Source organism: Nelusetta ayraudi, unplaced genomic scaffold (assembly GCF_046127955.1).
Source record: "Nelusetta ayraudi isolate G7.1 ecotype Tasmania unplaced genomic scaffold, CSIRO-AGI_Nayr_v1 ptg000084l, whole genome shotgun sequence".
Classification (NCBI taxonomy): domain Eukaryota; kingdom Metazoa; phylum Chordata; class Actinopteri; order Tetraodontiformes; family Monacanthidae; genus Nelusetta; species Nelusetta ayraudi.
Window position 1 is genome coordinate 6,352,930 of NW_027466134.1, and position 26,513 is coordinate 6,379,442.

Below are 26,513 nucleotides of genomic sequence, written 5' to 3' on the forward strand. Positions count from 1 at the left end.
TTGATTTTGGGGTTTGTTTTATTGTGGTTGCTCTGACTGGTGTGATCTCATCAACATGTATTTTGAAGTACCGTAGGGAATAAAAACACAACTCCATGCTGAAACGTGTACTGTTTGCCTTGCAGGAAGCGGGGTCCGCTGTGGAACCATGAGGATGTGTCCCCCAAGAACCCCAATATCAAGAGCGCTGAACAGCTGAGCGGTTTCGTCAGACATGTCGTGACTGTATTCAAGCAATCCCAGCAAGGTGCGTGTCTTTGGCTTCAGCAGACTGTGCATGTGCCACTTTAGTTACCTGAATCTCATTTCACCCCTACTCATGTTTCCCTCCAGGTTTCCAGCTGGAGTCCTTGCTGAGCGAAGTGGCCCTGCAAACGGCGCTGTCGTGCTCTTCTCGCCACTACGCCGGTCGCTCGTTTCAGATATTCAGGGCACTGAAGCAACCCCTGACCCCCGCACTACTCTCAGATATTCTGTCTCGCCTGGTTGAGACTGTGGGCGACCCAGGAGAGGAGGCTCAGGTGAGTGTGCATGTAGAAGACGTTCTACATGAATGATAAAGGCAAGAATCCATTAGCTAACAGTCAAATCTGAAGATTCATTTTTGCCACATATTTGCTCAGTAGTGAGATACATCAACGTTTCTTTGACTTTTATTTAACTTTAATTATTTCTTTATTTTTCCTTCAGGGTTTTGTCATCGAGCTTCTCCTAACGTTGGAGTCTGGCATCGACACATTAGCAGACACAGTGAAAAACTATGACCTTCTGACAGCTATAGCACAGTACGTCCTCCTTGTCCCCATCTGTTTTTCTTTATTAACTGCTTATTAACTGATATATACTCACTGTGTTGCTGTTTTTGTTTTGTTTTTTTCTTGTTTTGTTTTTTTTTAAAGGACCCCGACTCGTGATCATCTCTTGGGCCCCAAATTTGCCGCCAACAGGAAGAGCACCGGCCAACTGAACCTGAGCAGCGGCGGCCTGCTGCATCACGTCCACGCTCGCAGCAACTCCCTCCGGGCCAGTCTCATGGGCGAGCGAAAGGCCGACAGACGCAGGAGCAACACCCTGGACGTGGCCGACCGCCTCAGCAGCAACCACGGGAACCTTGCGCGCACCCGGAGCTTATCAGCCCTTGGTGGCGGAGGCGGACACGGAGGGGACTCCGGCCCTGCCGTGGACCCGGCCAACCTGATGGCCACCGTGTTCTGGATCGCGGCCTCGCTGCTCGAGTCCGACTACGAGTTTGAGTATCTGCTGGCCCTGCGGCTGCTGAACAAGCTGCTGGGCCAGCTACCTCTGGATCGGGCCGACAGCAGGGAACGTCTGGAGACGGTCCAGGCCAAGCTGAAGTGGTACAGCTTCCCCGGCCTCCTGCAGCTCTTCCTGAAGGGCTTCACCTCGGCCTCCACGCAGGAGCTCACCATCCACCTGCTCAGCAAGCTCATCAGTGTCTCCAGACACACACTGATCGACCCAACGCAAGTGGCAGGTCTGTGCGAAACTGACAGCTTTGTTTTTTACACAGTAACAAAATACTCTTCCTGTAGATTTCACTCTCTGCCTCTGATCCGCCTGCAGGTTTTCCTTTGAACATCCTGTGCCTCCTGCCGCATCTCATCCAGCACTTTGACAGCCCCACTCCCTTCTGCAAGGAGACGGCTGACAAGATCGCCAAGGTGTGTGCAGACGAGAAGTCGGCCACGCTCTCCAACCTGGCCCACATGATGAGCCTGTACAGCACGCACAGCTATTCCCGCGACTGCACCAACTGGATCAACGTGGTCTGTCGCTATCTCCACGATGCCTTCGCCGAGATCACCTTGAACCTGGTCACTTACTTAGCCGAGGTGAGCAGTCTGAGATGAAAGTTATTGCTGTTGGTCTCAGCATTTGGGGATTTAAACACCAGTAAGGTGAATTTGGATTTTGTTTTTGTCTTTCAGCTTTTAGAGAAAGGCCTTCACAGCATGCAGCAGTCCTTGTTGCAGATTATCTACAGCTTGTTGAGTCATATTGACCTGTCGGCGGCCCCAGTCAAACAGTTCAACCTGGAGATCATGAAGGTCATTGGCAAATATGTTCAGGTGAGACTTTCACAGGAATACGAGTTATTTACTACACATGTTTTGTATACACACAGTACAATTACACAGTTCCACATTAAAGGAATAGGTCATCAAAAAACAAAATGAAAAACTGACATTCCTCCAATGCCACTAGAATGGAATACTACTCTTTGGCTTATATTCAAACCTTAGAAACCTAAGATGTGTGTCCAAGTGTCCTGAATACACTGCAGAATTTGTCCAAACAACAACATTATGGTTATGAGTAAATAAATGAAATATCCATTTTTGGTCAACTTAGTTTGTTCTAATTTTCATAACCCACTATGCATATTTCTGTAAGAAGCAGCACAGTGAATGAGAGGCTCTGTGTTGTTTGGTTACAAGTGTTTGCCATTCACAGTATCAAAGCATTTTTGCTTCAGCTTGAGCACATTTAGAGGTCAGGACATGTTTTATTGGCTGGCAAGAGGCCTGTGATAGAGCTGTTGCACTCCATGCCAGTGTTTTCTGTGTGTTTCTCACTTAGCGCTACAGCAGCTATAAGATGTTAGCCTCAGGCCAACTCTGCACGGCAGCAGTGCCTTTTGTAGAAACCATTGTGTTTGTGCACATACATTTAACCGCAGCATGTGGTGTACACAAGATTCCCTGTGACACTATATAGGCCATATATTGTTGAACACAGTACAAAATACAAATGGCTTCAGAGATTGAGTGCACAGCTGCCGTGAGTAGGAGTTGAGTCAACCGTCTGAAGGGGGGGGAAAGTCCATTTGTATTCAACAGAAACACCCAAGCAGCCTGATATTTCACAACACAGCCTTTGTAATCGTGAGGGTTTTTTTTTCTTTTTTTTTTTCCAGAGCCCACACTGGAAGGAGGCCCAAAACATTCTCAAGTTGGTGGTTTCTCGCTCAGCCAGCCTGGTTGTTCCAGACGACGTGCAGCGCTCCTACAGCACAGAGTCCTGCGGCTCTCCAGAAATTGCCTTCACTCGCATTTTTAACAACTCCTCCAAGGAGCTGCCTGGAAAAACTCTGGACTTTCACTTTGACATCTCAGAGGTTGGTGGCCTCCGCCCTCAAGTGCTCCACAGCAAATCAGTACTTTCATCTCCTGAGGCGTTTCGTTTAATTAACACCGGCGTTATCCGACTGCACAGACGCCAATCATAGGGCACAAATACGGTGACCAGCGGACAGCAGCAGGCCGAAATGGAAAGCCACCGGTGATCGCGGTCACCAGGAGCACCTCCTCCACCTCATCCGGCTCCAACTCCAATGGCCTGGTGCCAGTAAGCTGGAAGAGGCCTCAACTCTCTCAGGTATTTGTTTAAAGAGACACACGGCTGCTTTGACAAGAATACTGTTAAAAATATGAATTCCTCTCCATGTTTGTGTTCTGACAGAGACGGACCAGAGAGAGGCTGATGAATGTGCTTTCTCTGTGTGGCCCAGAGTCTGGCATTCCCAAGAATCCATCTGTAAGACTCCTCTCCTACTCTAAAGCCTCAGAAAAGGTCTCTGTGAAGTTACTGTTAAGACTGCCGCTGTTGTTATTTTTCAGTTTTGTTGTGTTTGTTTTTTTCACTGCTTAATATGCACAGATGTTTTGAATTTTTGTCAAATTTGAACGGGGAGTGTCTTTGCTGTGCAGGTGGTTTTCTCATCCAATGAGGATCTGGACTCTGGCGACCAGCAGACCAGCCTCATACCCACAGTGGAGGAGGTGGTCAGGGAAGAGGAGGCGGCGGGTGAAGATGCGGGTAGCGAGCAGCAGTTTGGAGTCTTCAAGGACTTTGACTTCCTAGATGTGGAGTTGGAGGATGCAGAGGTGAGAGGGAGGAAGGAGGAGAGAGGGGGGCCAAGTCAAAACACGTCATTTTAATCTTCTACAGTGTATGTTCTCCAGATTCAGGTCTCGTTTGTCCATCCTTTGTCTGACTCGTTCCGACTACAGTAGTCAATTAATGTTTGTCTTCTCTAACCGTCTTAAATCTACTAACATTCGTACAATCTTTCTCTTCTCTTGCCACAAGGAGTTGCAGGTAAGTCTTTCAGCCACAGCAGTTTTCTATGAGTTTTTTTTGTTTGCTTTTTTGGAGATATTCTTCTCTGCAGTGTCAAATCAAGTGCCATCATCTGTGTGCAGTTTTTTTTTCCCTGTGATTGTGAACCTTGTATTAGTTCTAGGACATGCCATCAGCCGTATCCCCCACTAAAAAAAAAAAATCCTCCCACCTATTTTTTTTAATTCCTTATTTTTCAGTTGTGGAATGTAAATGTGGATTCTATTATTTATTCATTCATTGTTTTCCTTTTGTAGTCTTTAGTAAATGTTTTATTGAAAAAAAAAGAAAAGAAAATTGCCAGGGACGTCTCCCTCTGGCCCTGTCTAACTGCTGGTTGTCCTGCAGGGGGAGAGCATGGACAACTTCAACTGGGGGGTGCGCCGTCGCTCCCTGGAGAGCATGGACAAAGGGGACACGCCGTCTTTGCAGGAGTGCCAGTACACCGGCAGCACGCCAAGCCTCAACCTCACCAACCACGAGGACACGGACGAGTCGTCTGAGGAGGAGGTACTGAGCGCTAGCCAGATTCTCAGCCGCTCCGGCCTTGTAAGTCTCACTCTAATCAGTGCCCCTCCCGCCCCCAACCCTTTAAAAAGAAAAAACAAATAGAAATACACCCACCATGCTCCTCACGCAGCCCCTGCTGGCATGGTGTGTGTGCGAGTGTGTGTCTGTTGCGCGCGTGCAAACTGAGCTGGACCTGCTGCCAGTATGGACAGGGGCTAGACGCTTGCTTCTTCGCTGGTGGTAGTTTCCCCTTCAGCCTCACAAGCCAGTGCCAATTCCTGCCACTGTTAGATTTATACAGCCCCTCCGCTATCTGTTTATTTTTATTTTTGGTTTTGTTTTGTTTTTTTACTTTGAAGGTGAGTACTTGAAAAATAGAAAAAAAAAAACAATTAACATAAATAACCCCGATAGTCATGATCGATGAATCATGTTTATTTAATCAAGTAAATTTAGTGCAATGGCATCAATATTTCTGCAGCATGTCCCACCCCCCACTTTTTTTTTTTCCAGTGAGGCTGCCTCTCTCTAACTCTACTTTGTTTTGCTTTGCAAGCACAGCTTTATCCAATTAGGCGCCCTTAATGTTGCTTTACCTCAGTCTCATGGGAAGGTTGTCTTTCTCTCTTCTCCTGCTCTTCTTGACATTGGTAGTGCACGGTGAGAGAATGAGCTTTTGCCTCGAAACTTGCCTAAATAAATGGTTTGGTTTTGTTCCCCCTCCAGTCGCTATTGCACACGACTAATAAAACAATTGGCATGCAGAAAATACATCTGACTGAATTTCCAATGGGTTTTTTTTTGCAAAACCTGCCATTATTAATGCTGTTGTTGTCTGCACAAGGCCATTGTTTTCCTGAAATCCTGATTAGTTGAATGGAAGACTAAAATGACTAAACATCTCAGTCTATTTTTATTTTGACCTGAAAAAAAAATGAGAATTGCAATTGAATTCTGTAATGCACACATTTTCTTTAATTCAGTTGTAAGTTGAATATTGTCGGTTTATTTCTATTTATCTGAGTTAATAGAGTTGTGATTTAGCTTTAATAAATTTGTAAAACTCCTATTTAAATAATCAGAAGGTCAATTAACAAATTGTAACAGTTGGTTTAACGCAGCGCCACTGTACAAAGTGCAGGCACAAGTGATCAGTGTACTTAGAATCTTTTAGGTGCACATGCTGTTGTTAAACATAGAGACTTAGAGAAAGCCTTTGTGTGTTTTAGTGACTGTGGATGAAACGAGGCAGTAAGAATTCCCTCTCCACAACGACTGACTGACCGACGGCGTGCCGTTTTCTTTCTCTCCTTGCAGCTCAACAGCGATTCGGCCACGGACGACACGGCGTCCAACCATGTGGACTCCCTGCAGCAGTCGCAGGAGTCCTCCAACAGCGCCCTGACGGAGGAGGCCACCGTCCTGCCCTCGGCGCCCTCACTACCTCGACTAGATAGCCCCATGTTGGAGATGGTCCACTCAGACAGCGCCAGCAGCCAGCTGCCTGAGGTGCGATCAATCGGGAGCAGAAATAAACTGTGGTGCTCGGGCGCTTTCTAGCCTGCCTTCCCTTCTGTCTGTCGTCAGCCTCTTGTCTGCTATTGTTCTGCTGCTTGCTTGCCATTGAGACGGAGGGCCAGCCAGCTGCAGGGAGCTTGGGCTTGGGTGGAAGTTTTTGTTGTTGTTGTTTTTTTAAAAGCAGCTTCTTCCTCGTGTAGCTGCTCTTCAAGACCAGACCTTCTCCTTTAGCTGCTGCTGCTATTAGCTCCTTCTGCTAATGCTTCCTCTGTTGTTTTCACTCTGGGTGCCGCCGCTTACAGACAACCTCTTGCTGTGCATGCGCTCGTGACGTCGCCGTGCGGTGACGCTTGCTTGGTGCACCGGGGCCCTTTGCCTTCCCCCCCTCCCCCTTTTTTTTTTTTGTTTGATTCGGGGGAGAGATGAAAAACAAAAACTCACCTCAGGTTAGCTGTCACTGCTCAACTCCAAATAACACAGCCACTGACCATTCCAACTAAACACCCCCATTTACAAACTTGTGATATGGACGCCACCTCCTGACATGACCGACAGCATGTGTGAGTATGAGTCCATTCCAAGTGGTATGTGAACATTTCTAACACACACAGAAAGCCACCTGCGCTGCAGCGAGTGGATTCGCCAGCATGTTAACATCCTTTTACCTCTCTGTCTTCCCCCTGCTACTGACGTTCACCCCTTATTACTAACAACCCGTTCACATTGCCGTCCTCGTTTGCATTTGCTCACTGCGTGGGGAGGGAAGTGCTTGCAAAGCTTCGAACAAGTGCATTGGATTCGCCAGCCACGGTCAGGACAGTAGTAACAGTTTGGCGCGGTGCGCGTTTATCCCATCATGCCGCAGTCTGCCACACCGCGCACAAATTTCTAGGAATCACCGCACTGCCACCGGTCCCAATAACGTCCCAAGGACATCGACGCCATCACGGGGCCCCGGGGCTCTTAGCGTAATGAGTCCAAGATAAAACCATCAATACTCTTACTCATTCCCTGCAGGATGGACACGGCCACTTCTAAAAGCTTTCAGTAATATCGCCGCCGTCTCTGTGATGGACTGGCCGCCTGCCACCCCCCACCACTCCCCCACCACCACCACCCCCTCCACAGCCCTGCATTAGACTTTTAAATCACAGGGAGGGAGAACAACAACAAGCCGAGAGGGAAAACAGAGGGAGCTCTTAATTAGAGTTCCCCTGTGGTCCCTCTGCTGCGCTCGCTCACAGTGTGGATTTCCTCCACGTGCGTGTCGCCACAACTGACGCAAGTTTTGTGGTGATTAGTACGCAGCCTCGTCTCGTCTGGTTTGGTTTGGTTATGTTGGCAATGTGGGCCGTTATTATTTGTGAATCGCACCGGGGCCTGTTGTCGACCCGCAGCATCTCATTCCCAGTCGTTCAGCCGCAGTCCAGCTGTTTGATTATTAGCATTGAGCTTGGCGCTATTAATGGCCTCGCGGTGATATATGGATATTGAGTTCGGTTTATTGATTCTTTTCTTTTTCCGTAATTTCTCATGAGAGGCGAAGCGCCTACAGCGCGACCTAAAGAGCGATCCCCAGGGCAGGACGCTCGGCAAACCGCCGACACCGAGGTCCCTCATGTCTAATTGAAGCTAATATACGTTATGAAGTGTAGGCCGTAGCATCCTCGGTTCAACCAGTTAAGGCTTTGTAGTCGCTTGCTCCACGTTCGCCAGACTGTGTTAAGTGTTGCCATTTTCATTACAACCGGGGCCATTTAGCCGTTGAGAAGATATTTATGTCCTCGGCCTCAAAATGTGTCCCCATGTGCAAAGCTGCGCCCGTGAGCTCCTCGTCTGGCTTCTCTCGCAGGATGCTGCCAGCGTGACGGCGGCGGATGAGCTGAGCAGCAGCGTGAGCGAGGACACGGGGTTCTGCAGCGCCCCGCCGCTGCCCTCCGACCCCCAGGAGCTGTGCGACCTCCACGACTCTCAGGAACCCGCGGAGAGCCAGGAGAGCCACGACCCCGAGGACTCTCAGGAACCCCCAGAGAACGAGGAGCCCCAGGAGCTGGAGGAGTCCCAGGACCCTCCCGAGGACCTGGACCCGGCCCCCCCTCCTCTGCTCGCCATAGACACTCCGCCGGGGTCTCTCTGCGAGGAGGAGGAGGCCCAGACGGTCCTGCCTCTGTCTCTGCCCCTGGCCCTGCCCCCTGACCCCGACCCTGACCCCGACAGCACCTGTGGGTCTGTGTGGGAGGAGGACGTGACCCAGGCCCTGAAGGAGCTGGATGAGCGCTGCGAGGAGGAGGAGGCCGACTTCTCTGGCATGTCCAGGTGAGTCTCCTGTTAAGCATGTCGGACACGGCTGTGATGAATGAATAACCTGTGCAATTCAATGGCATTCTGAAGATCATCTGTGGGATGACAGTTTGTCGAGTCAAAGGCTCTCGATTGCCAGTCAAGTCTCCATTTCAATCAGAAAACAATGCAATCTGGAGTGAAGTCATGTCACAACACAAGGGCTACCATACCATACCACTTTCTTTATATAGCACGTTTAAAAGACAACAAAGTTGAAAGTGCTGTGCAAGTCATAACAAACAAGAACAAAACAAATAACATAAAATATACATGGGGTCACTTGGTGTAAAAAAAGGAACAGTAACTCATGACCGTCACATGTATGAAAAAAAAAAGTCCTGTTTCGATTTACCAACAACTCTGCCAGGAGTCCATGCAGCATCAGGCCTGCTGTGGTTAAGTGGTTTGGACACCTGCGAGGCTCACTGATACATGCAACTTCCGGGGCTGCAATACTCTTCACCGGCATGCAGAGAATGGCTCTTGTCCAATCAGAATGCCTGGTTATTACCGGCTATCATGTCAAGGTCTTATATTATTTATTTTTCCATCTGACTCTGTCGTGCGTCTCCCAACAAGGAGACCAAACAAGTGAGCCAAAACCAAGATATGTAGAAAACTGCATTTTTAGTTGAACTCTTCTTTAATGTAATGCTTGGCAAGAAGAATAGAATAGAATAGAATAGAATAGAATAGATGTACTTTATTAATTCCCAAATTGGGAAACTATGCTGCTGGAGCACAAAAAATTAAACAAAAGGAAGGAGAGCAAAAGCAGGTGGCCGCAGGGTGATTTCAGAGGCGCATCTCGATTACATCAGTCAGCAGTAGTTTACCTACAGTGAGAGGGAACATTGTGAGATGATGCTCGCCTGTGCTGTTTTGTTTCTACGTGACCATTTGATATTTTTTAATCGTGTTTTGAAAAGTCAAAACTGCCGTCGCCTTCTGAGTGGCGACTCCGCGTTTCACTCCGTGGCTAAAGACGGCGTGACGTCGCTCTCTCTGGCAGCGCTCCAGTGTGAGATGGGACTGTGAATGAGGGGTCGGGGCCGGCTGGCGCCGGTCCACGTGAGAAGTGAACACTCCTCCACGTCAAGGTGAGCCAGACTTGACTGGAGGGCGGCCGTAAAGTCGGGCCTTAGAACCACTGAGAGGATAAGGACGAATAAAATGCAATAAAAATAGGAGGAAGCAAATGACAGCAAAAATGCAGAGAAACTTAACTGCACCGGTCTGTCAGCGACTGATGGAGTGTTTTTTTTACTCTGACAGTGTTTGTTTACAAGCCCGTTAGTCTCTGTACGAGGATTCATGTGGGCTGAAAGCAGCTCGGCTTCACTCGACCCACTGAGAGATTGCTTGCCAACTCTCTCTCTCTGTGTGTGTGTGTGTGTGTGTGTGTGTGTGTGTGTGTGTGTGTGTGTGTGTGTGTGTGTGTGTGTGTGTGTGTGTGTGTGTGTGTGTGTGTGTGTGTGTGTGTGTGTGTGTGGGGCGCTGCTGCTGCAGTCCTGTGTGGGATGGGATGGGATAGCGGTGCGCTAGTGCCGTCGCAGCACAGCCGAGCTGCAGACGAGGGGGGGAACAGGAACGGGAGGCAGCACTCGGGGTGAGGATGAGGACAGAGAGCGTGTCGGCCACAGTGCTCGCCAGCGCCGGCTTCAGATATTTATATTCCGTCTGCTTCTTCAGGCTCTTTGGTCCGACAGGCCTGTGAGTATCTGCGCGCGCGCGCGTGTGTGTGCAGTGTGTGGGGGAGGGACGGCGAGAGATGATGATTGCGCCATGCTAAAAATGCTAATGGCTCAGATGATGTTATCATGCGAGAGCGCTGCAGCAAAATAAGAGTCCACACTGCTGTAGCTGCAGCAGCTGCTGCTGGTGCTGCTGCTGCGGCGGTGGTGATGGAGGCAGATCCAGGTTGTTTACCTGCAGAGAGGGAGGGAGAGAGAGACAGGGAGGGAGGGAGGGAGAGGCTCGGCGTGCATGTGTGTTTACATTTGCCCTTCAGTTCAGGCTGAGGTGAGCACAGACTACGTAGCATCGTAGCTCATTGGCTTGTGTGTGTGTGTGTGTGTGTGTGTGTGTGTCTCAGTCAAGATGAAGGTGACGCAGACTGCTTCCCAGAGATCCAGGCCTCTCCGCCCCCCTCGCCCTTCCTGTCTGCCATCCTGGCAGCATTCCAGCCCGTCGCCTACGACAATGAGGAGGACGCCTGGCGTTGCCATGTCAACCAGATGCTGTCGGACACCGACGGCTCCTCAGCTGTTTACACCTTCCACGTGTTCTCCAGGCTCTTCAAGGTAAAGAGCCCTCCCTCCCTCCGTCCCTCCATCCCTCCTTGCCCTCCCCTGCTTCCCGTTGTTGTTGTTGTTGTTGTTTTGCGGACTGGATTATTTTGCGTTTGTCCTCTTCTGGCTTCCAAGCGCGTCTTCTCGTTTCTTTGACGCAGAGCATCCAAGGGAAATTTGGCTCCATCACGCGCTCGTCGGTCCGCTTCCTGGGGGAGCGGCTCCAGCGGATGGGCAACCAGTTCCTCAGCTCCCTGGAGGTGATGACGTCGCGCTCGCAGTGCCCCACCGTGCTGCTGGACGCCGAGACGGTGAGGCTGCCCTTCACGCCAGCATTTATACTGCAGCGTGTGTGTGTCCTGTATGGCATGTCATGTAATAATGTGTGTGTGTGTGTGTGCACTGTCGTGGCAGTAATGTATGTGGTGTCCTGTCTTGCTGTTGTAGCTGGTCTCTTGTGGCCTGTTGGAGACTCTGAAGTTTAGTGTGCTGGAGTTGCAGGAACACCTGGACACCTACAACGCCAAGAGGGAGGCAGCCGAGCTCGTGAGTCACGATACCCTCCACTCCTCTGTCCGCTCGAGCGTTTTCTTTCTTTCTTACAGGAAGTCTTTTTTTTTTTTTCTTTTTTTTTTTTGAGAAGTCAACTCCCCCGGCGCGTCTCTGAATCGCTACAACGGCAGGTTTTAACGGTTTAGGTGCCCACCAGGAAGCCCTTGCGACTCGGAACAGAAAGGCAGAGCTGACGCCACAGAAGACGTCACATGACCCGCTCGCTCTCACCCTCTCACTCTCGCCATGCATGGTTGCATTTAGACGCAGTTTGTCACCTGCGTCGCTCCTGACGTCCGCCTCCGCCGCCGAGGAGATATAGCCACTCAGCGTTCCTCAGTGGGAGAGGGAGAGGGGGGCCGAGCGCACGAGGCAGTGCCGGGTGGGTGGGTGGGGGGGTGGGGTGCGGGGGCTTCCAGCAGAGAGATGAGATGGCAGAGGGCTCGGAGATGCTGCCGCGGCGCTAATTGAATGAGACAGTGCCGCTCCCTGGAGGGCTGCTTCCACTCCAGTCTTCTGGAGCAGGCCCGCTTTAATTTGCTAAGTACAACACACTTATTAAATCTCTCTCCATGACTGGCCCCTTGCTGTGTATGCACACACACACACACACACACACACACACACACACACACACACACACACACATACACAGATAATCAACGGAGGAAAAATGCTGTGTGTCTCGCCTGGGTTTTCTGTCCAACCCTTCTCTGATTTTTGGTTTTTTTTTGGGGGGGGTTTTTAATTCTCATCCTGTCTTTTACCTTCCCGTCTCCTTGACTCTGCAGTGGCTGGACAACTGCAGGAAGACGTTTGGGGACAAAGACAGCAGCCGACAAACTGATACTCATGCACAGGTAGGAATAGACATTCCAGCATTTTATTTGTCACTCATTGTGTTCTGGTGTGTCTATTATTGCATGCACTACGTCTGAACAGTGTAAACAGCCGCTCGTCTGCGTGGTTCACTTTCTCATATTTATTGGTCATAACAAGAAGCGAAAACCTCATGAGGATGTTTTGAGTCCACGATCAAGTCACTGATGTGTGGAATGCAGAATGATGAGTGTTGGTTATGAGGAAATGCACCGATCTTGCTTTTTTTAAAAAAAATCTTGTATGAACAGTAGGGGGCGTAGTAACAGAGAGCAGCCTGCTGGTGTCTCTGGTATCAAGCTTTTTTCTGAAGGCTTGATGATTTTTTTTTGTTTGTTTTTTTGTTTTACGTGTAAACATATATATTCTTAATATTGTTACACAGACAATACAGAAGGCCACTAAGCACTTACGTAGCACAGTCAGTAGAATCGAGATCAGGGACAGTCTCAGATTATTTCGTATGAACCCGTTTTAGCAAAGCTCACGCTGCTCCGAATAGACATTTTTATTATCCTGATTTAAAAATTTGTATATTGTTTCTTAGATATTTGTTGGATGTTAAGGAATATAAAATATGGCCTGAGCAGCTTTTGCCTTAAAGCTGGTGGGAAGCTGTTGATGCTGCTGCGGCTGGGGCTGCTGCTGGGGCTGGGCAGCCTGAACTTCCTGCAGAGATCAAGATCAACTTTATTAATCCCAAAGGAAATGAAAGTGGCAGGCAGCTCAAAGTAGAAAAAAAGGAAAAGGGGGAAACATGACAAGGACGATACGGCAACAAGTGAGAAGTGACTCATACGGACAGAAGGAGAAGAAACCCGAACAATAGAATGAAAAAATGCACCAAAAATGTGAAGCATATAAAAGAAACACGGCAAAAGCAACTTTATTAATCAGGTGCATCTGTCAGAGTGAGCGACTGTGAGTTTCACAGACGTCTGGCTCACATCCTCCTCTTCCTCCTCCTCTTCCTCGGCCTGCAGGGCGACTGTCGTCCTGCAGCTCGGAGCCGACGTCTTACAGCCACAGCCTCCTCTGTCTTTCCTCCTCCTCCTCCTCCTCCAGCTTCTCCCACATCCTTCCCTCGCCCTCGCCACGGGGGACAGGAAGTGATGTCACCGCTCTTTGCCCGCCGGGTCACTGTGTCTCTGGCTGCCATGTTCAAGCGCACTAATTCTTGGTCTTTTCTCTCCTTCTGTTTTGTCTGTTTGTGTATTTGTGTGTGTGTGTGTGCGTGTGTGTGTGTGTGTGTGCGTGTGTGTGTGTGTGTGTGTGCGTGTGACCTGCTCACCTTCTTGCTTAGCAAATGGAAAATCTAGCAGTAAGTGGTTCTCCATATTACAGACTCCTCAATAATCATGTCATCCGGATTCAAAAGTAAAACCGCTGATCATCCGTCTGTCCGTCTGTCTGTCACACACCTGCGCCTCTGACAGCCGCAGCTCTGCCACAGGCCTCCTGTAACCCCTCCCCCATCCCTCCTCCTCCTCCTCCTCCCCCATAACTCCCTCATCCACCCAATCTTGATTTATGGTTTTGTTTTGTTTTGTTTTCCGTGGCTGCGTCCAGCCTGCCCAATGTCTGCCCCAAACTGCCTGATTTATTTTTTTTTTCACGGCACGCTGAGTCTGTCTGCAGATAGATGAAGCTGTGTTTCAGAGAGGAAGACGGCGGTGACGCCGTTCACTAGGCTGCCAGGATACGAACACGCTTGCATGTCTTGTTTTTTTTTCTTCTTTCGTTTTTTCATCATCATTTGTTTCAATCATGTCATTTCCCCTGGATTGGCGTCTGGCCGTCTCTTCAGTCTCGTCCACACGTTCATGGGGTTTTGTTTTGTTTTTTAAACTAGCTTTTTTTTCTTGCACGACCAGTGATAAATATTTTTTTTAGGTTGCTTTCAGTGTGCTTCAATGTTTGCATGTATGCAGGGAACAGCCGTCTTTGGTTTGTTCCTTGTGCTTCTGTGCAGCAGTTATTAATCTGACCTCATCTCAGCAGCAGCAGATTCATCTCATGCAGGATTTTTATCCCCATTGATGCACTTAACTTTAAATGTAAATCTCCTGCTGGCAAAGGAAGTGAGGCATTGGGTAGCATTGCAATGACCTTATATTTTTTGTGCATTTACATTTTTAATACTCTGCAATTGTAACTTGGAGTTACCATTCCCCTTCCTCGCGCTGCACCATTACTGCTGCTCAGCCTTTCTGCACCAAGAGGCCGCATTGCCACCTTTTGACTTGGTCTGCGCGTGTGATCGCACTCAATTAGCGTAAATGCATTTTTGAAAGGAAAAACAAAAAAAAAAACCCACCCAGGCACATGTGGACAGGACCTTAGCAATCATCCACCTCCTCACGGTGGGCTCCCCCAGTCAGCTGCACCGCTCTCACCGGCCAGCAGGGCGCCATCACAGGGACTGGTGATGGATAATTCTCCTAATTGAGATCAAATGACTAATTCCATTTGCGGTAGACTCACCTCTGGCCCGAACCCGGACGGCACTGTGGCTCTGAGGTCATGTTAACCTTTTCATCCGCTCCCATGTCTCTAACCCAGGACCCCCTGCCCCCCCTACGTCTGTCTAATCATGATCATGAGAGGTACTTGGTGCAGACTGCGCTGCTAACGCCGCCTCTCTCTCTCTCTCACTCTCTCACTCTCTCTCTCCCTCTCTCTCTCACTCTCTCTCTCTCCCTCTCTCTCTCTTTGTGTGTGTGTGGTGTCTCTGCCTGTGTAGGAGCTGGAGTTGTGTCGCCGCCTCTACAAATTGCACTTCCAGCTGCTGCTGCTCTTCCAGGCCTACTGCAAGCTCATCAACAGGGTGGACACCATCAAGAGGGAGGCGGAGGTGAGGCTGGGGCCCAAACTGGGCTTTATTTCCTGCTTCAAAATGAGCAGCGGCCCATTTGTCTGCGGGCGCGGTGCGTGCTGGGAAGCGTGCGCTCAGACAGCGGCAGGCCGTATCTCGGCCATCTCCTTCGTCAGAGGCAGGAACAGACAAATTGCATTATGTTGCATCAGGCTGCAAGGAGCCTGTCTTCCCCAGATGTTTATCCCGCTGTCTCCTCTCATGGTGTTTGTGTTATATTAATCTTAGCATATATTAGTTGGAAACGCAATATAAAAAAATAAAAAAGCGGCAGGAGGAGCTTTTGGAGCGGTGCAGGCTGACGGTGGTGAACGCCGGCCGCAGTCGGTGGCCCTCTGCTGCTCCTGCTGGAGCTTTAATTAGATTGAAGTAATGGAATTATATCATTTCTCATTCTGTATTGAGCGCCTCTTCCAGTTCATCAGGAGGATTATTTTTGCTGACCTCGCCGGCTCCGTTTCGCACGTGTGCACCACCCACGCATGCACACGCATCCACACACACACACACACACACAAATTAAACTACTTTTTTTTTTTAGTAACGGAGTAATGTAACGGGATTACTGTGGCAAAACTGGTAATTACATCATAATTACTTTATCAAGTAATGATTCCATTACTTTTCCAAAATATTCTAAAAAAAAAATAAATCTAAAAATGTCTTATTATCCACAAAATGTCTGAAATTTAGAAGAACAACCCAAAACAATGCTGCATCAGATTGATGATGCAGCCGTGCATGCAACGTCATTGATATACGACGACGCACCAAAACAAGCCAGGTGGCGGCAAAAGAAAAATCAGCGGTTGCGTTTGATAGCTGGAAATACAAACATGATTCAGAGTTCATCTCGTCTAAACCAAAGAATATTGTGGTTCGTTGTGCAGGAAACAAAACGTTCTCAACTGTTTATCTTTTTTAACTAAAGTAATAAGTAATTAGTAATCGATTACTTATGAAACAAAGTAGTATAAAAAGTAATTAGATTACTTTTTTAAGGAGTAATCAGTAGTTGAACTACTTTTCTGGAGTAATCCCAGCAACTCTGTTCGCAGGTGACCAACATGTCGGAGGAGCTGGGCATCCTGGAGAGCTGCCTGAAGGAGGCGGAGGCGGGGAACGACGCCCAGGAGGACGTGTGCATGTCGGACGCTGCTCAGACCAACACGGAGATGGCCATCCAGTCGCTCATCGAGACCCTAAGGGCCCGAGACTTCGGCGCCGCCATCATGCAGGTCAAAGTCTTCAGGTGAGTTCAGCGGCCGTCCGACTCGCGCGGATGCTGCGACTTCACGTCCCCTTTCGTCTCATTCCATATTTTTCCAACTTGCTGTTGGACTCGTTTTCACAACGCCCAACATTGCTTTGTTTTGTTTCAGTTATTAAAACAGACGTTTTAGTTCAGTTTAGTTTGTTTTAGTTTGTGTTATCTTGCACATTTGCTTCTTCACCACAGGAGAAGAAGCAAATGCAGCTGCAGAACATTGCTTCTGGGCTCCAAAAGAACAAAGAACGGCACTGAATGCTGACAAATTGTAGCTCACGACTTTGCACCAATCGGGAGCATTGCAGTTTTCCCAAACAGGGCATTTGGCATCAAGAGGTTTTGATTGGCCTGCTTCAAGTGTGATGCACAAAAGGCTTGTCCAATCACTTTGGAAGTTTTAGTTTAAACAGGTCCTCTGTTTTCAGAAGACTTGTATGGCTCCAAATATATCTCCAACCGATTTGCCGTTTGTCTTCATTCCACCGCCATTTGCTGGATTTGATTCTCAGTGAAGCCCGAACTCAATGAAAAAAAACCAAACCAAACCCTCGTCCGTCTGCAGGTCTCTGTGGCCCAACGACATCTTCGGCAACGAGACGGACAACGCCGTCCAGACCCTCCTGCACATCTACTTCCGCCACCAGACGCTGGGCCAGACGGGCTGCCTGGCCGTGGTGGGACCCAGCAGGGACCTGTCTCAGGCCAGCGCCCGCCTCATGGAGCTCAACCTGCAGATCCGCGAGGCTCTGAGTCAGGCGCAGACCTGCAAACCCCACGTCGCCATGGTCAGCACTGGACTGTGAGCTGGCGGCGGCGGCTGTGGGTTGTGGGTTTTGCCCTCTGGGACAAAAAAAACAAACAGCAAATGGTCAACAGCCGACACAGAACTTTCCTCAGGGTTGACTGAGGATGAGACACTCTACCTACAAAGGGCTAACGGATGCGTGGGAATAACTGTGACTCTTAACATATATTATTATTATTATTACATGTATGAATGCTTCAAGCTCACGTCGTCCCCCGACGAAGCCGACATGCAAGATTCAGTTGCAATAAGTCATGTGGTGTGTTTTTGGGAGGAGTTGAAGAGCAGTGGGATGTTTTTTTTTTAATTTTCTTTTTTCTCTATTTTTTTTTTTATTTTTTTATTTTTTAATTTCTTGCTGGATCAGTCGCGAGGGGCCCATTATACCGACCTGTGGCCTTTATTGTGGCCCAGGCTGGTAGGATGGCATTAAAATAAAAACAAAAAAAAAAACCCAACAGAATATGTAACATAGTCCAGAGGATGGTGTGTCGTACGTATGATGAGACGCCGCCTCTGAGAGCAAACACGGAGAGCGCAGAGCAGAGGCGAGGGGCTCGGAGGCGGGTGGCAAAAACAGCACTGCAAGAATATTTTTCTGTGAAATGTATTTTTTATTAGAGCTAACATCCTAGGTTGTAAATGTGAGGATATTTAACAAGCAATTGTAACCCTGTGGGATCTTTTTGTTTTCTTTCTTTGCCTTCAGGGAGTTGTAAAAAGAGAAATTATTGTTTATCGATCTGCTTCGAGAGGAGAGTTCCCCCTCCCTCCCTCCCCTCCCCTCGCCCCCCCGCACGCACGCAAGCACGCACGCACGCGTCCTTCGACGGGTCTTCTGGCGAAAGAAACTCACTCTTTAACCAAATAAGTAGCTGCCTTTAGAGATGCGCGAGCACACGCCCGCCGGGTGCTCCGGCATCGCACTCGCACGCAAAACGAAACAAAAAACGCGCACACTTGCACACAGGTGCAGTCGTCTGGCTACAGCTCATTATCATGGAAATATAACTTATTTTACTCTGTATATATTTTAGAGAAATGTATAGTGTAAAACCAGTATTTTTTTTTCTCCCCCCCCCCCGCCTCCCTTGTACTTTTGTGTAATGCACTGTTCATCCGGATCAGGATGTCTGTATAAAGCTAACGTGATGAGAGAGCGAGAGCGAGAGAGAGGAGACCAGATTGGAGTCGTTCATGACCCGCTTCCCAAATCTCACCCACCCACCCATCCTCACCCCTCGGTGCCGGGAGACGGAGGCTCATTTTGGGACAAGCCGAGCGTTGCGACGGCAGCCTGGGAGATCTGATAGGAGCCGAGTCACATGCATCCCTCTTCCTCGCCCAGCTGCACGGCTCAACCCGTCGCTTGCTCCCCACCCTGAGAGAGGGATGGACGGACGCCGTCACTGTACTCATTTCTTTTGCTTCCCCCCGCCCCTCCCCCTCCGCCTGGTACATTGGAATGCTGGTTCTTATTTAAACGCTCATTTACCCGGAAGATGTTTTAATGTAGATTGTTGCATTATACATTTTTTTTCTCTCCCTTCCACCTTCTGCTCACTCATACCAGCCTTCTCTCTCTGGATAAATAAAACTTCAATCATTCAAACTGTGTTTTTATTCCATCCCTAATAGAGCAACGCAATGCGCTGCATTATTTAATTTGAGCAACGTCGACGTCTGAACTCAATGCTTATTTGTCCGCCTCCAATCACTGGTGCTACACTTTTTAAATGGAAAGAAACCAATCAGCACAGACTGCAAGGTAGCCATTTATTGAGCTGTGTAGCTTCCACCATTGTTTAAACACAAAACAGGTTTGAAACTAGGATTTATTTTTTTTGTTATTTTTCTTTTCCAAACGGGGTAGAGTTCAGTCTTTCAGATGATGTACTTGAAGCTGAAAGTGCTCTCGCAGGAGAGCCGCTTCCCTTTGCACCTGCCGCACAGGTCCTGTCGGTGGGGCCGCTTGGGGTCCACGTGACGCTGTGTCCCGGTGCAGCAGCAACGCGCTTTGTTGCACTTCTGGATGAGGGGAAAAAAAAAAACAACCTGCATATTAGCGCATAAAAGGACAGTTTAAATTTAGAGCCATGATTACATTTTAATTTTAATAAAAAAAACAAAAAAAAAAAACAACTAATGGAGGCCCTTACATGACATGTGATATCCTCGACACGATAGGGGTTGAAGGTCTTTTGGCATTTTCTGCAGTATTGCTTGAAGTAAACCTGCAACACAGCAACCATGTTGGTCGAAAATGGGGCCACGGTCAGTTTTTCCATTTCCAAATTTCAAAAGCAAACACTTTAGCGCACCAAAACAAACAGAAAAATGCTAGAAAAGAGCATGAAAATCACTCCAGATTTCTCTGCCGAAAGGGATTTTGATCTTTTAAAAAAAAAAAAAAAATGCATAAATTGTTCTCACCTTGTTTGTGCCCTGAACGCACCAGACGTAGGCGCTCTCCCACCTCAGATTACATTCTTTGCAGTGATAATATCCATACTTCTGTTCCAGGAACTGTCCCAGAGACAAACAGTCAGTGTGTAGAATGCTGAATTTTAAATAAAAAGACTGGAGACAGAATGATGATGCCCCTCCCCCTTTCCTGTGACTCGTGCCTCACCTGGAAGCGCACAGGTGCTTTGGCCTTTGACCCGTCCACAGTTAGCTGCACACTTTTACTCCCCTGCTGTCTGGACTTGGTTGTCTGGGTCTCCACGGGGAGTTTTACGGGTTTCTCATCCTGGTTGTTTTCACTCTTCTCACCGTCCACTGCGGGTGCCGGCGGGTCACCCGGCGGCTCTTCCGCCTCCCCCCCCCCTTCCTCTTCTTGTTCTCCTTCCTTTTTCTTGTTGTTGTTGTTCTCGTCCACCAGGAAGGTGGTGACGCTCCTGAAGGCCACCGGTGAGTACACGGCCAGGGTGCGGGGATAACGCACGCCCGCCCCCGGGCTGCCGCCGCCGCCGCCGCCGCCACCTCCGGGTTGCGCGCCATCCCGTACGCTCTTGCGCCGGAAGTCCCGCTTCATGGCCAGGAGCGTGCGCGGTCCGATGGCGCACTGCACCGAGGCGTCCCGCCGGGGGTTCACCTGCACAGCCACGTCCTTAGTGTTGGCCTTGCGGAGCCTCGGCGTCAGTTTGGGGTTGATCTGCGACAGGATGGACTTGAGTTGGGCGCGCTGCTGATTGCTGAAGGCCTCCGAGGCGTCGCCTCCTCCGGACAGGTAGGTCTTGTAGCGCCAGCCGGCGTCTTTGGGCCGGTGGTACCTCTCGATGTAAGGGTTGTACGATGAGTAGAAGTAGTTGTCGACTGGCTCGTCGCAATAAGTTGCCATGTTTTCTTACGTGTGTGTTTTTTTTTTTTTGTTTTTTTTTTCCCTTCTTCTTCTTCTTCTCGTGTTTTGCTCCACCGTCCTCGGCGCGGAGGTGTTTGCTATTTAACCAGATGGAGATCCATCAGCGCCTGATCACCACCAGGTGTGTCGGGGCTACTTCGCCCCGCCCCCACGCCCGAACCGAAGCCCCGCCCACTTCAGGGCAGGCGAGATTGTTTTCCTAGGAGTTTTTTGGATTACCATTACAAAAAGGATTAGGGCCACAAGAAGAGAAAAAAAAAAAATATTACAGGAAGGAGACTTTTATTTAAGTTTTCATTTCGAGTTTTAAGTTGAAATTTCATGGGAAAAAAGTCCAAATTTCGTGAATAAAGTCGACATAGAAAAAACGAAATTTCTTGAATAAAGTCAACAATAAAAAAAGATAAAACTTCGTGAAAAAAGTCGAAATTTTTTGAATAGTCATCATAAAAAAAAAGACAAAATTTCGTGAATCAAGTCGAAATTTAATGAATAAAGTCGTTGCAAATAAAGTGGAAGTTTTGTGAATAAAGTTGAAATTTCAAGATCAATTTATAGCATTTGCGCGCACCTTTATCACTTGACGACATGTCTTCTGTGGAACAAATTGTGAAATTGTACTTCAAAATTAGGTTTAGTAACAAGGAGATCCTTGCTCTTCTAGCACACAAACAGTGTGGTAGCAAGTATTAGGACATTGAAACGACGTCGAACTTTACGTCTGCTGCCTTCATGCAGAACGAGATAGCTGGAAATGGGCAGATGCAAGGATATCGATGTTATACAGCGAGGCTATGTTTTATCGCAATATACAATAAGAACCTGAAGGTGTGGAGCGCAGACGAGCCCGGCGTCTGAGGCACCGGCATTACAGAAGCCAAGGACGCAACGCACTCTGGCACATGGATGGCTACGACAAACTAAAGCCATACTGCATTGCCATCAGTGGCTGCATTGATGGTTTCAGCCGTTATAATTTCGATTTTATTCACGAAATGTCGTCTTTTTTACGCCCGTGTTATTCTTGAGATTTCGACTTTATTCTCGAAATGGAAACTTGAAAAAAAAAACTCTTGCTTTTGTGTTCATTCTCTTTTTATTTCCTACACACACACACACACATACACACACACACACACACACACACACCCCTAGGTGATAATACACACACACTGTACAGTTGGTTCAGGCTGCTGTAGTGAAGCAACAGTGATTGGCACAAACGACAAGCATGATTTTAGACACGTTGACTGACACCCCCCCCAAGCCCCCCTCCCCTCTTTACTCACTTTTTTCACACTGGTACAAATTAGAAAGTGGCTTAGAACAGGCGATGTATGGCTTTTACTTTCACAGATGGGAGTTTAGCCGACCAATGCCTTGACGACTTGGCTACGATTTAAAGGCCCAGCGTGTGGAGTTTAGTAGCATCTGGTGGCCAGAACGGCACTGGCTGGCTAACGAGCGTCTGTTTTTATGCCGCCGTTGTGGCCGCCTTAATAACACCACTGATAAATTGCAAACTGGCAGCTTCCATTATCTGTTTTTTTATTATCTGTTTTTGTCAATTTGCTAAAAATTTGTCTGCGATCTGCAAAGTGCTCTCTCCAGGAGAGGTCACCAATCCCAAAGCAGATCTATCCTCTGGCTCTACTGTAACCCTAACCCCGGTGGTGCATTTGAAGGTAGATCTGCTCTCTACGTAAATATAAATGTTTACAGTTTGTGTATGAAAGCACAATTGTTTTTTTTTTTCTCTTGTTGTATGCTGATCGATGCTTGTAAATGTTCCACACGGGGCCTTTAAAGGGAGCAGCGATGATTGAAAAACTTTCTCTTCTATACATTTTTTTTTTTTCAAGATTGAATGATTGAAGACACAAAGAACCTGCCATCCAGGGATAAACATTCTCCTTTCTTAAATTCTTGCATAGTCTTTTTCTTTTCTTTTCGCATTTTGCACGTCAAACCGGCGTGTGGTCGGGAGGACAGGGGTCCAGCATGATGGTGTTGCCGTCGCTCACTGTCACGGCGCCGTACGACGAGTCAAAGTCCTCGTCCTCGAAGCGCTGGTACGTTATGTCCGTGTCGCCGCCGCCGCCACCGTGCATCGGCTCCGGTTTGTGCAGCACCTCCTTCCTGTACGTCCTGTAGGCCAGGATGAAGACGCCGGCCTCGGCCGCCTGGAACAGGGCGTAGAGCAGCGGGAACATGTACATGCCTCCCATCAGCTGCGGCGGGAAGGCCAGCTTCAGGATGGCCGTGCACAGCTGCACGTTCTGGCACCCCGTCTCCAGCGAGACGGCCCTGCAGCTGTTGGGCGGCAGGCTGAAGAGCACGGCCAGCCCGTAGCCCGCTGCGTAGCCGCACGCCGGCATCAGCACGGCCACCACGTAGACGGAGGGCGGGATGGTGGACAGGAGGTCCGGGCCCAGCATGGCGCCGGTGAGGATGAAGAGCAGCACCAGGGTGACGAGCAGAGACCACAGGGACGCCTGCGGAGACCAGACCAGGAGGAACTCGGGTGACCTTGACCGATATTTTGACGTCTCGCTCATTCATTATTCCAGCGTAATTGAGCGTTTTCAGTTAGTCTTGAAGTTGCATGAGATTAAATAACTTTATAACTTTACTTTTAGTTTTTTTATTTTTTTATTTTTTTAACCGCAAACATACTTGCAACCACTTACGGCTGTCCTTAAAAACCACATCCCGTTTTAATTTTAAGGGAAAAAAGGAAGTAACTTTTTTTTAACTGTGAGTCTGCCGCCAAAGAGACTAGCATGGTTTCTGCAGTAGCAGCAACAGAACCTGTTGGCATTTTAACATCAAAGAAAAGGTTGGTTTGTTTTTTTTTTAACTGCAAACATACTTGCAACCACTTACGGCGGCCCTTCAAAACCTAAAAGACCATCTGCACGTGTGCAGGTACAAAACGTGTTTGCTTCACAACTGACGTGACGGCACCTCGGTCAACTTTTGAAACCAAACTGGCCGGCAGTGATGGACAATTCTTCTGTGCAGGCATCGCACCAATAGGAGGCTGTGAGCTGTTGTAACCTTCCTCAACTGACTATAAACAACAACAACAAAATCTGGAGTTCCCCCCCCCAGTCTTTCAGCTTCTGCGTCCCTTTTGCTCTGGGCTCCAGCAGAGGACGTGAGATCGATCTGGAGGATTTAGGAAACATCTTTCACACCAGGTTAAGTAGCTGCGTCACCTCCTTTTATATTGTATGCCACGGGTATCTAATTTATTCCTGTGAGTTGAGCTTTGGCAACCCTGGTGTTTTTTTTTTTTTCTTTTTTGAACTGCGCCTTTTAAATGACGACAATTGGATTGGAACTAAATTCCATTTGTCTGTTATCTACGTCATCCATCTCCGCTCGCTGCCTGCTGCCGTCCCTGTCCACTGTAAGTGATGGCTCTCTGCCTTATGAGTGGCTTTTATCAGAAGTGGGAGGGAGGGGCTCTTCCTGACACCGCGCCTCTGACGTCACAACTCGCTCCAGGTCATCCGGAGAAGCCAAAGGAAAATTTACGCAGTGCGATTTTTTTTCTTCTTTTTTTTTTCGGCGCAAAGGCGCGCCTCGAGCCAGCGCAGTCTGGGTTTACACGACACTGAACAATGACGCTTGCAACAGTTTTGCCGCACGAAACAACACAATTCTCTCAGTTTACCTTTAACACCATGTCGGCCACGCGCGTGTGGCGGTACCTGAGCATCACTCCCAGCCCGATGGGGATGAGGGTGCTGCACAGGGTGAGGATGATGGCCCCGAACGGCATGAGGTTGACCACGGGCGTGTTGATCCAAGCCCGGCTGTAGATCCACAGACACAGCGGCATGAGCACGAGCGCCAGCAAGGTGGAGGAGATGGTCATGATGATGCTGGGGAGCAGAAAGAAAGAAAGAAAGAAAGAAGGGGGAGAGAAGGGGAGGAGGGGTCGTTGCGTTGTATTACAGTTTGATTAAAGTTAGTTTAAAATTCCCGAGAAGGACGAACAGCAATGGGGAGAGAGTAGCGCGTAAAGTTCCTATCATCTCTACTTTTTGGTGCAACCTCGCGCGTAATTTGTGCGCCTTTACGCGCTCAAAAACTGCGTGTGTTTTTTATATCTCATTACATACCTGAGATTCATCTCTCCGTGCGCCAACAGCGACAAGATGTTGGACAGGTTCCCTCCGGGGCAGCAGCCGCACAGCAGCACGGCCATGGCGGCCACGTCGTCCAGGGAGAAGGTGAGAGCCAGCAGGAAGGCCACCAGCGGCATGATGACGAACTGGCACACCAGCGCCAGCAGCACCCCGATGGGCCTGCGGACGTGCTCGCCCAGCTGGCTCACGTCCACCGTGCAGCCGAGCCCCAGCATGGTGAAGCACAGCACCAGTCCCACGAACACGTTGATCCCGTGGCTGAGCGGGGAGTCCCAGAAGGCGGGCATCAGGTGGGGGGTCTCGGTCGGCGGCACCACCAGGAGCTCCACCCCGCCCGCAGAGCCCAGTCCGCCGCCGCCACCTCCACTGAGGAACACCGCGTCGGCGACTTGTTTCACGGCATCCGGAAAGTTGAAAGCGGCACTTTGCGCGTCGCCGCCCGGCAGGCTGGAGTTGTCCATGGCGCAACAGGAGGAAGAGGAGGAGGAGAAGGAGGAGGACGGGACGCTTGTGCGTAAAGATGAGTCCCCTAGCGGCGCGCCGTCACTACTGGGGCAGCGCCGAGGGATCCTGTGGTCGGAGGCTGTGCTGGAACCATGGTGATGATGGTCGACGCTATCAGTCACACTGGTGTCACCCATTGGCTCTCCCTCCCCCCACCGCACGGCTGGAGGAGGAAGAGGAGAGAGAGAGACGGAGGGAGGAAGGGAGGAGGAGGAGGGAGGAGGGGTGTTTGGTCTGCGCACGGTCCGGAGCATCCGCGTGAGTGGAAGGACCAATCAATAAAGTCCTGGCTACTGCTTATGAGGGTTAAAAGGGTGGCGCCGGCATAGATGTCCTATTAATTATCCACCCAAATTCAATTGGCGTCCAGAAAGCAGCCGTATTTAGCCCTCTGTTTGCAGTCGGCATTAGTTTTTTTGGAGGGGATTTGCGGAACGTCTTTAAAACACGCGTGTTTAGGAGAGTTTTGTGTCTTCGCAGGACTCCCTGAACACACAACAGTGTGTGAGGCCGCAGAGCGAAGCCACACACACCTGAAGACGCCTGGTGACGGAAGAACCGGGCCGTTTCTGACCGACGGACGGAAAATCCTGCCCGGGTGGCAGGCAGGATGCAGGATGAGCACCAGGGGGCGATGTGGGCACCTCATCATCCATCATCACAAGTACGTCGAATTAGATTTTTTTTTGTTTTGTTGCTTTGTTCAAATAGTGGCTCTGTTCACTTTTATGACGTCATCGTCACCCACACGCACTCGAACACTCGTTGCTTTTGTGTTCCAGTTACACCCGCTGCCCTTGCTTTCCACTTTTATCCGTCAGTTCCCTCTAGTGGCTGATTAGTGAAACTACAGTATTCACAGTTGAATAAAACAGGGTTTCCTACCTTGTCCATGCCAGGGCCCCCCACAGCAGCACTCGCATCTGGAGTTGTTTAAAATAAGAATACTTTCAAATGTAGATAATCGTGGCCATGTGATTGGGGTGGCATCGTCTAGAGAAGGGCATCGTCACTGGCTGCACAATGTGTCCCTGTTTGCATTGGCCATGAATGTACTTGTGAAGTCGGCGGAAGGTGAGTGCAGAGGTCCTTTGTCCGAGTCTGGCACCCCTCAAACCCCCGATTAGAGCATTCGTGCACAATCTCACGGTAACCGCCACATCAGTGCCCGCATGAGCCAGGCGATCTCTTCACTAGGAACCTTAGGGACACTTGAGGCACCACCACTTGATGACCTCGACACATGACTATTGGCTGTGGACAGGTCTGGGCTTCCTGGGAAGTTTAAGGCCTGAATGT

At 49.2% G+C, this 26,513-nt stretch overlaps 3 protein-coding genes across 16 annotated transcripts in view; 1 reads left to right on the plus strand and 2 right to left on the minus strand.

Moving 5' to 3' along the window:
• Nucleotides 1-18,798, plus strand: part of fryl (furry homolog, like) — a 51,457-nt gene extending 32,659 nt beyond the window's left edge. For 8 of the 14 annotated variants that reach the window (XM_076045669.1, XM_076045670.1, XM_076045657.1 and 5 more), the window contains 21 exons: nucleotides 126-247; nucleotides 334-521; nucleotides 691-785; nucleotides 900-1,495; nucleotides 1,585-1,853; nucleotides 1,950-2,090; nucleotides 2,939-3,139; nucleotides 3,238-3,399; nucleotides 3,484-3,594; nucleotides 3,732-3,908; nucleotides 4,492-4,692; nucleotides 5,971-6,162; nucleotides 8,024-8,487; nucleotides 10,610-10,817; nucleotides 10,967-11,116; nucleotides 11,253-11,351; nucleotides 12,149-12,217; nucleotides 13,540-13,557; nucleotides 14,980-15,090; nucleotides 16,170-16,363; nucleotides 16,944-18,798. In XM_076045669.1, the coding sequence (XP_075901784.1) occupies nucleotides 126-247; nucleotides 334-521; nucleotides 691-785; nucleotides 900-1,495; nucleotides 1,585-1,853; nucleotides 1,950-2,090; nucleotides 2,939-3,139; nucleotides 3,238-3,399; nucleotides 3,484-3,594; nucleotides 3,732-3,908; nucleotides 4,492-4,692; nucleotides 5,971-6,162; nucleotides 8,024-8,487; nucleotides 10,610-10,817; nucleotides 10,967-11,116; nucleotides 11,253-11,351; nucleotides 12,149-12,217; nucleotides 13,540-13,557; nucleotides 14,980-15,090; nucleotides 16,170-16,363; nucleotides 16,944-17,184 (4,009 nt within the window). In that variant the 3' untranslated portion in view covers nucleotides 17,185-18,798. The remainder of the gene's footprint in view (nucleotides 1-125; nucleotides 248-333; nucleotides 522-690; nucleotides 786-899; nucleotides 1,496-1,584; nucleotides 1,854-1,949; nucleotides 2,091-2,938; nucleotides 3,140-3,237; nucleotides 3,400-3,483; nucleotides 3,595-3,731; nucleotides 3,909-4,491; nucleotides 4,693-5,970; nucleotides 6,163-8,023; nucleotides 8,488-10,609; nucleotides 10,818-10,966; nucleotides 11,117-11,252; nucleotides 11,352-12,148; nucleotides 12,218-13,539; nucleotides 13,558-14,979; nucleotides 15,091-16,169; nucleotides 16,364-16,943) is intronic. The other 6 variants (XM_076045660.1, XM_076045665.1, XM_076045666.1 and 3 more) reach the window with 4 other exon arrangements.
• A 150-nt stretch (nucleotides 18,799-18,948) lies between these two features.
• zar1 (zygote arrest 1) lies at nucleotides 18,949-20,529 on the minus strand. Its single transcript, XM_076045685.1, has 4 exons — nucleotides 19,819-20,529; nucleotides 19,620-19,712; nucleotides 19,346-19,420; nucleotides 18,949-19,214 (listed from the first exon to the last, which is right to left on the minus strand). Exons 1-4 carry the CDS (start codon nucleotides 20,527-20,529, stop codon nucleotides 19,071-19,073), a joined length of 1,023 nt encoding a protein of 340 aa, XP_075901800.1. The 3' UTR covers nucleotides 18,949-19,070.
• Nucleotides 20,530-22,464: 1,935 nt separating this feature from the next.
• slc10a4 (solute carrier family 10 member 4) lies at nucleotides 22,465-25,386 on the minus strand. Its single transcript, XM_076045725.1, has 3 exons — nucleotides 24,684-25,386; nucleotides 24,233-24,443; nucleotides 22,465-23,045 (listed from the first exon to the last, which is right to left on the minus strand). Exons 1-3 carry the CDS (start codon nucleotides 25,349-25,351, stop codon nucleotides 22,515-22,517), a joined length of 1,410 nt encoding a protein of 469 aa, XP_075901840.1. The 5' UTR covers nucleotides 25,352-25,386; the 3' UTR covers nucleotides 22,465-22,514.
• Between the last annotated feature and the right edge of the window lie 1,127 nt (nucleotides 25,387-26,513).